The sequence below is a fragment of the Trichechus manatus genome, unplaced genomic scaffold (genome assembly GCF_000243295.1).
Source record: "Trichechus manatus latirostris isolate Lorelei unplaced genomic scaffold, TriManLat1.0 scaffold00253, whole genome shotgun sequence".
In the NCBI taxonomy this organism is placed as follows: domain Eukaryota; kingdom Metazoa; phylum Chordata; class Mammalia; order Sirenia; family Trichechidae; genus Trichechus; species Trichechus manatus.
Window position 1 is genome coordinate 275,666 of NW_004444189.1, and position 8,911 is coordinate 284,576.

General features: G+C 39.3%; 1 protein-coding gene across 1 annotated transcript in view; it reads left to right on the top strand.

The window, feature by feature from the left end:
- The window catches only part of CDK14 (cyclin dependent kinase 14), a gene marked incomplete at its 5' end in the record, with an annotated part of 305,956 nt that overhangs the window by 255,406 nt on the left and 41,639 nt on the right, over positions 1-8,911 (top strand). Inside the window, one exon of the mRNA XM_004389659.2 lies at positions 3,217-3,356. Coding sequence (XP_004389716.1) covers positions 3,217-3,356 — 140 coding nt within the window. The remainder of the gene's footprint in view (positions 1-3,216; positions 3,357-8,911) is intronic.

Genomic DNA, 8,911 nt, shown 5'->3' on the forward strand with positions numbered 1-8,911 from the left:
ACATCGTGCTTGATAAAGTAGAGGGTCCGCAAAAAAGAGGAAGACCCTTTACAAGATGGATTGACACAGTGGCTCAAACATAGGAATGATTGTGAGGATGGCGCAGGACCGGGCAGTATTCGTTCTGTTTTACATAGGGTGGCTATGATTCAGAACTAATTCAGTGTCACCTAACAACACAACAGAAAGAGCTTAAATATGTAAATAAATAACAAAATGCAAAAAAAAAAAAAAATTAAATCACTTACTAGAGTATATAACTTCCAATATAGAAGATGGAAAATGTTGAATTTTAAAACTGAATCTAAAAGTAGACAGGAAGTGAGAAAAAAATTAAGATGGTAGCATTAATTCCAAATATATCAATAATCACAAAATGTAAATGGACTAAACTTTCTACTGCCCCATAGGGTTTCCAAGGAGCAGCTGGTAGATTCAAACTGCTGACCTTTTGGTTAGCAGCCATAGCTCTTAACCACTGTGCCACAAGGGCTCCTCCTTGGAAGACAGGGATTGTTTAATTGGATAAAATTTAAAATAAAGCACAGCTATATGATTAAGGAGCCTTGGCAGCACAATGGTTAAGCATTTGGCTGCTTACCGAAATGCCGGCTGTTTGAACCCACCCAGTGGGTCCCTAAGAGAAAAGACCTTACAATGTGCTCCCGTAAAGATTACAGCCTAGGAAACCCTATGGGACCTTTCTACTCTGTCGTATTGGATCACTATGAGTCATAATTGACTCAGTTGCACATAACAACAAGAATATAATGATTAAAGAGCTCTGGTGGCACAACGGTTAAGCACTCGGCTAGTAACTGATAGATTTTTGGTTCAAGCTCACCCAGCCACTCCGCTTGGGAAAGACCTGGTGATCTGCTCCCATAAAGATTAAAAAGCATTGAGGTTGAGTTCATTCCAACTCATAGTGACCCCATAGGACAGAGTAGAACTTCTCTCTAGGGTTTCCAAGGCTGTAATCTTTGCAGAAGCAGACTGCCACATATTTTTCCCACAGAGTGGCGGGTGGGTTTAAACCCCTAATTTTTCAGTTAGCAACCGAGAGCTTAACCACTGTGCCGCTAAGGCTCCTTCTGTAAAGACTACAGCCTTGAAGACCCTATAAGGCAGTTCTCTTCTGTCACCTGGGGTCACTGTGAATCAAAATTGACTGGATGGTGCCTAAACAACAACAACATATGAGAATTAGGACAGAGACACCTAAAAATTACAAATATGGAGCATTCAGAGTAAGAGGGTGGTGAAAGACATGCCAGGCAAATGCTAAACATCTTTGTATTTCTGAGAGTCCTTGTACCTATTACGCACTATTGTAAAAACTCAGGCATCAGTGAGTAAAAACCTTTAGAAATGAATTGTGAGAGACAGAGAATAGCATATGCAAGCCCCCTTGGAATCAAGTAGTTCTGGATGGGTTTCAATGTCCACTCATACTGCAAACGGAGCAAGTCACTATCTTCTGTGGCTCATTCCTTAGCTTCCACTGCTATTAAATGGGTACAGAAAAAGTTCACTTGTCAGACTGTAATAAATAGGAGAGTGTGTGTAAAGTGCCTGAGAAAGTGCCTGCCATGTGTTCAACTCTCCGTAAATGGTAGACACCATTAGGAATACTTTTTCCATTATTATGTTTATTATCTGGATTTGATAGATCTGAGCAGTGAAATATCTCATGAAAAGCAAGGCTAGGCTGGCTGTGTGGTGCTGCTACCACTTGAAAGCTTACACCACATGGAAGATTTTACTTCTCCGCTTTTTTCTGTATATCTTGAGACACATATTTTCTATCTACTGTTGTGTTAAAGGCCATCTTGAATTGATTCAGCCCCATATGGTTTAAGCACATTGCCTTTGTTAACCTCAATGTTAATAGTATGATTGTTGATATTTGACAGGTTACTTATTCCAATAATTTTATATTCAGTGCAAGAGAATTCAGATTCTTAAGAGTGTGAGTAACTTATAGTAACTGGAGAATTTAATAGCAGTTTTATTTTAAATCTTCTAGTTATTTTGCATTGATTTTCCTATAAATATGTCCAGATGTGTATGTAGTACATAGATTCTATGAACAAATTCTTGTGACTATTTGATAAATTATCTTATGAAATTTTCTGCCTCTGGACCTCCTTCTGTCTGTTCTGCAAGTATCAACCCTTTGCTTATAGTAGAAATATTTCAAATCAACAATACTAGGATAACAAAAGTATAAGCCAGTTTGGAGTAACAGATACTGTAAGAAGAGCCAGCATGAATTCTGCTTCTGTTTATTTTCAGAAGTTCATTTAAACCATGGTCTCGGGACATCTAGGTCAATTGGCATAACGTGGTTTATAAAGAAAATGTTCTACATCCTACTTTGGTGAGTAGCATCTGGCTCTTAAAAGATTTCAAGTGGCTTTCTAAGATACATCTATTGGTCCCATCCCGTCCAGAGCAAAGGAGACTGAAGAAAACCAAGACACAAGGAAAATTTTAGTCCAAAGGACTAATGGACCACATGAACCACAGCCTTCACCAGCCTGAGCTCAGAAGAACTAGATGGTGCCCAGCTGCCACCACCGACTGCTCTGACAGGGATCACAATAGGGGGTCCCAGGCAGAGCAGGAGAAAAATGTAGCACAAAATTCAATTTCACAAAAAAAAAAAAAAAAAAAGACCAGACTTACTGGTCGGACGGTGACTTGAGGATCCCTCTGAGACTGTGGACCTTGGACACCCTGCTAACTCAGAACTGAAGCCACTTCTGAAGTCTACCTTTCAACCCAAAAATTAGGCCTGTAAAGTAACACACGTGAGGAACATGTTTCTTCGTTCAATCAAGTATATGAGACCAAATGGGCAACACCTGCCCAAAAGCAAAGACAAGAAGGCAGGAAGGGACAGGAAAACTGGACGAATGGGCAGGGAGAACCCAGGGTGGAAAGGGAAATGGAGAGAGCACTGACGCATTTCAGACAGTGCAACCAGTGTCACAAAACAATTTTGTGTATAAATTTTTGAATGAGAAACTAATTTGTGCTGTAATCTTCCACTTAAAACACAGTAAAATTTAAAAAAAAAAGTCAATTTAAGTTGTTTTCCTGGCCAGGAATAAAAATCAGGAAGCCCAGAATAATTAGGGGAGCCTTAGTCTTATTTTAGTGAATTTTCTTGTTTGGTCTGATTTCTCTCTTTTTTGCTTATATGTTCAGGCTCAGCTATGTGAACCATGCAGAAGACCTGGCCTCCAAGCTCCTACAGTGTTCCCCAAAGAACAGACTATCAGCACAGGCAGCCTTGAGCCACGAGTATTTTAGTGACCTGCCCCCACGGCTATGGGAACTGACCGATAGTGAGTATGGCAAATCTGCAACAGTCAATCAAAACAGGGACATCACTCTGTGTAATATACATGTAGAGTTTCACATGTTTATATATGTATATGTAAGACAATATGTTTGTGTATGCATTATCCATATCTGTGTGTGAGTATGTGTGTATGTGGACAGAGAGTGAGGGGGTAGGGAGATGTATATATTTAGTAGAATCCTGCCATTCAATTGCTGGCTTACCCGACACAGGAAGAAAATGGATATCTCTTCAAATGGATATCTCTTCTTTTTTTTTTTTTTTTTTTTTCTTTTTTGCTATCTCTGCTCTGCAGTCTGCAGCTGCGTGTCTTTGTATTTGATTATGTGTGTGTCCAAAAAAAGGATCTGAGCAGTCATAAAGGAAAAGAAAAATATAATTTACATATTTAGTGCTTTATGCATACAGTACTTTTTAACTGGCTGCAGAACACAGAGGAGAAATGATTCATTTTTTTTGATTCTCAGAGACCATCTTAATTGTAACACTAACCTTAAAAAGGGCTGCTATACAGTGAGCTGAGGAACAGAGTTGCCAATTGGCTAATGCACTGAATTGACACGTAAGAACTAAAGACATGTAATTCATTTTAACTACAAATGCTCTTGGTATTCATACACAGCTCGTCTCTGAGTCTTTTTAAAACAAAACACATCCCAGGGTGGGTTTTTGTTTTGTTTTTACAAAAGTGTTCATATTTACACAGCCTTTTTCAATTACGTTTTAAATATTTGGTCAAGAATTTACGGCTGGAAGGATCTCATCTTTCTTCCAAAGTGTGGAACAGAATTCTTATGAAATTGTGCAAACACTATTACAGTAAGAAAATTTTTATTCATTGGTGATACATTCTTTCCAAATGCCAGTTAGAAGTACTTCTTCTCAGACTCTTTTTCTGATTGCCTTAAAAATTAACATATTGCATATACACACAAATATTTATGTGATGTTTGTTAATCTTTGGATATACATAACTTACAATAGACATCCATAAAGTTATTTCTTTAGTCTCTTAAATTTTAGGCTTTTTTCCCCCATTGCAGTGTTGAATTCTCCTTGACAATAACCCTTTATTTTGGAACTAAATCCCAAGTAACAACTCCTTAGGTTTTCCTACCCTAAATCTTTTTTGATACCCCAAATTTAATTCTAATTAGTTTTTTTTACTCTAACATGACTATAGATATATTAATCTACTCCTCCTATGCTTAGCAAATCCTTTATAACGTTTTATATATTCCCAGCCAATAATTTACTCTGTATTCTGCTCTACTTCCTTTCTAAAAGTTTACCCACTGACCAATGCAGCCACTACCCCCAATTAAAAAGAAAAAACTAAAGTTGAAATCCCTATGGAAAAATAATGAATTGGTTACATGTCTTTCTATACCGAAAAAAAAATGATGCAAATGGACTCATTAGTTTGTGGCTCATCAAACTCAAACATATGGTTTGTTTTCCTTTTACTGTAACTTGTAACTTGATATCACTCCTCCTTGGTGACATCTCAATCCCATCTGACTCGATGACTGAGTTTAAGCCAGGATTTTGATGGTCTATGAATTCTGAATTCTGTAGTAGTACTTTTCTGTTAATATGGACTTATTACCCACTTGCCACTTAGTTTATCAGCCAGTGGTTAAATCCAGTTTCTATCAGTGAATAAATGCCAACACATTATCACTCGGCAGCAGGCTGCCAACGGAGACAGCCTTGTCCTCGTCATTAACAAGCACAATGTATGCAGAACACCGAGGGGAATTAAAACCACAAAAAAATACCGCAGGGTGGTATTTTTAATATGAGAATTTAATTTGTAATTTCACAGATTAAGAATTTTGGCTGCATTAATCCCTTTATCAGCTCACAGCAGGCTATTTGCAGAACCATAGCCATAAGGTGATATTCATTGGCAGAAACACGTCTTTGCATAATGTTAAACATCAGGAGCAGTGAAACCTTTTGAAGGGGGGAGAATAAAGATGAAAAATCATTTTATTTTTAAAGCAAGATTCTGCTAAATGCCTCCAGTAACAATTTTGAGTTACAGAAATGCTATTCCTGTGTCTAGCAGATAATCATTATGAAGCGTAAATCTAGTCATGAGAAAGGACAATCCCAGTATTAAATACTACAGTCATTTCCATTTGGAACAACGTGGCTGTACTTGTAAACATGTTTACAAAGCAAAGAATTCCCAGACTTTGGGAACTAGTTCATTTAAGTGAATTTCTGGTTTTGGTGACTCCATTTTCCAGGCCAATATTCTGCAGATCATATTTAGAAAGTCTTAAAATTAAGCTTTACGTTAACATGGAGTCTTGTAAAAGTCCACCATTTGGCAAATGCCAGCAGCAGCACCCTCATGCACCTTCTTTTCAAAGAGATTTGGAAGGAGGTCCACCTGGGAATGAGTGGATGGATTATTTTAGAACCCAAGTCATGGTATAGAGTAATCAATTCCAGTGATCTTATATTTTTAAAGAATGTCCCCAAAGGGGACTTATGCAAGCAGGAAGCAAAACCAGGTTAAAAGAAGATTGGAGGCCAAAATAAGTGAAAAGTGAGCTTGAGTCTTCTTGGCCTACTTTAGTATATCAGACCCTGAAGAGAAGAATATCAAGTGTTGTTAGAACACTGATACCACAGAGTACCACAGCCATTCCGTGGATGACTATAAAAATGAAGTTGTATGCTTATGGCAGACTCTTACTTGCTTTGGAAGAACACATAATAATTTAATATCTCTCTTTATTGTACTATTCCTTAAAGCCTCATCAATTTATAAACCAAAAAAGAACAAACTCATTGCTGTCTAGTTGATTGACTCACAGCGACCCTATACGACAGAGTAGAGCTGCCCCATAGGGTTTCCAAGGCTGTAGATCTTGGAGGCAAGGCCAAGATGGTGGAGTAGTCAGACACTTCCAGTGGGCCCTCTTACAACAAAGACTGAAAAAAACAAGTGAATCAATTATGTATGACAATCTAGGAGCCCTGAACATCTAAGGCAAAGTTGAGGAACCGGACTGAGGGACAGAGGGAGGGAAAGACGGTTCGGAAGCAGCAAGGAGTTGCCATACCTGACCCGACGAGAGCCTGAGCCCTTCAGGCCTGAGCAGCTCATGGGTGAGTGGTGAGGGAGGCAAATAGCAGTGATCAGGAGGCGTGTTTTCTGCACCAGGAGAGAGCAAGCGCCAGAGAACCTACTTCAGTGAGAAGCAGCCCTGGATCAGCAAAAGATTAGTACTTTCGTACGGCCTACCACGTGGATCAAAAACACCCCCCTTAGGGAAAAACCTCTCTCCCACTTACCTCCCCACTCCCTGCTCTGCACTGCGTCCCAGACCAGCTTTAGCTATTGCCGAGTCCCCTGGGCCGGAAGTAGGATCAGTCACATGCCCTGAGCCTTTCTCCCAGCCTTGGAGAGTGAACACATTAACAAACAGGGGAAAAAATAAACAGCCAGCTCCCGTTAGCCAGGAACCGAGGGTAGGCACAGCTCCCTTGCTTAGGCACAGACATAAGGGATCCACAGACTTTGAGTGCCTTTCCCCCTGCAGAGACTTGTGTGGACCCATTTCAACAGCGTAGGCCCTCATTAACCACAGTACAACAGGGTATATACCTGAAGTCTAACTTCAGCTGTTTCAGCTGTGAAGTGGCAGGTTCGTGACCTTTGACACTGCTCTGTTCATTAAGCAGGGTCTTCACCTACCCATATAGGGCCTGAGGACTGGTGGCTTCACCCATGCCACCTAGCCACCTGCAATAGGGGCCCAAGAATAAGAGGTGTCCCCCAGCCCTTAAAACCAACAGCACTGAGTACTCATGGTCTGGCTGCAAAACCCACCCACCTACGTGCTCTAGGGAACAGGGACACACCTCCCTCTTGGACACTTAGGGGCGGCCGTCAGCCCTCTGCCTTGCTCAGAGTGTGGCTCCTGCTGCAGCCAGATGCCTGAGCCTACACCACACACTTGGTAGCTATCTACCTCGGCACGTTAGCTGAATCCATACAGGAGGAGTGGGTGGATTCCTGAGCACACATACCTAGTAACAGATCTAGCCACCTGGTGACAAGATGTTAGAGTTTGAAAGGTGCCAGTAATCAAACTAGCTCATATGAGCAGCCTATTTGGGCATATCAAAACAAAACAAGAAGCTAGGACACAGTAAGCAAACATAAATAAATATAATAACTTATTCATGGCTCAGAGACAACAGTCAATATCAAATCACATAAAGAGACAATCCATGATGGCTTTAGCAAGCTCCCAAAATAAAGAATCTAGAAATTGTCTAGAGGAGGAAGATTTCCTGGAATTACCGGAGGCAGAATACAAAAGATTAATATACAGAACTCTTTAAGAAATTAGGAAGGAAATTAATCAAAATGCAGAACACACAATAGAGGAAATTAAAAAGATTAGAGAAGAGCATAATGACAAATTTAACAGGCTGCAAGAATCCATAGACAGACAGCAATCAGAAATCCAGAAGATTAACAATAAAATTTCAGCATTAGACAACTCAATAGAAAGTCATAGGAGGAGAATTGAGGCAGTGGAAGTCAGAATTACTGACAGTGCAGATAAAGCACTTGAAACCAACTTATTTGAGGAAAAATCAGATAAAAGGATTTAAAAAAATGAAGAAACCCTGAGAATTATGTGGGACTCTATCAAGAGGAATAACCTATGAGTGATTCGAGTACCAGAATGGGGGTGGATAACAGAAAATACAGAGTGAATTGTTGAAGATTTGTTGGCAGAAGACTTCCCTGATATCATGAAAGATGAGAAGATATCTATGCAAGATGCTCATCAAACCACACATAAGGAAGATCCCAAAAGAAAGTCACAAAGACATATTATAATCAAACTTGGCAAAACCAAAGATAAAGAGAGAATTTTAACAGCGGCTAGGGATAAACGAAAAGTCATCTACAAAGGAGAGTCAACAAGAAGAAGCTCGGACTACTCAGCAGAAACCATGCAGGCAAGAAGGCAATGGGATGACATATATAAAGCTTTGAAAGAAAAAAACTGCCAGCTAAGAATTACATATCCAGCAAAACTGTCTCGCAAATATGATGGCAAAATTAGAGCATTTCCAGATAAACAGAAGTTTAGGGAATTTGCAGAAAACAAACCAAAATTACAAGAAATACTAAAGGGAGTCCTCCATTTAGAAAATCAGTAACATCACATAACAACCCAAGACTAGAACACAGGACAGAGCAACCAGCTATCAACCCAGATAGGGAAGTCACAAATCAAAGCTAAAACACTGAAAATAGGGAAACATATGTCAATATGTAAAAGATGACAACATTAAAACAAACAACAGGAACTTAAAAATGTAGACATAGATTTTTTCATATGGAGAGGAAGTCAAGGCGATATAAAGAAATGAAAGACTGGTATAAACTTAGAAAAATAGGGATAAATATTAAGGTAACCAAAAAGGAAACTAACAATCCTACAAATCAAAATAAAAAACTAGAAAAATATAAAGACTCAGCAAACACAAAAT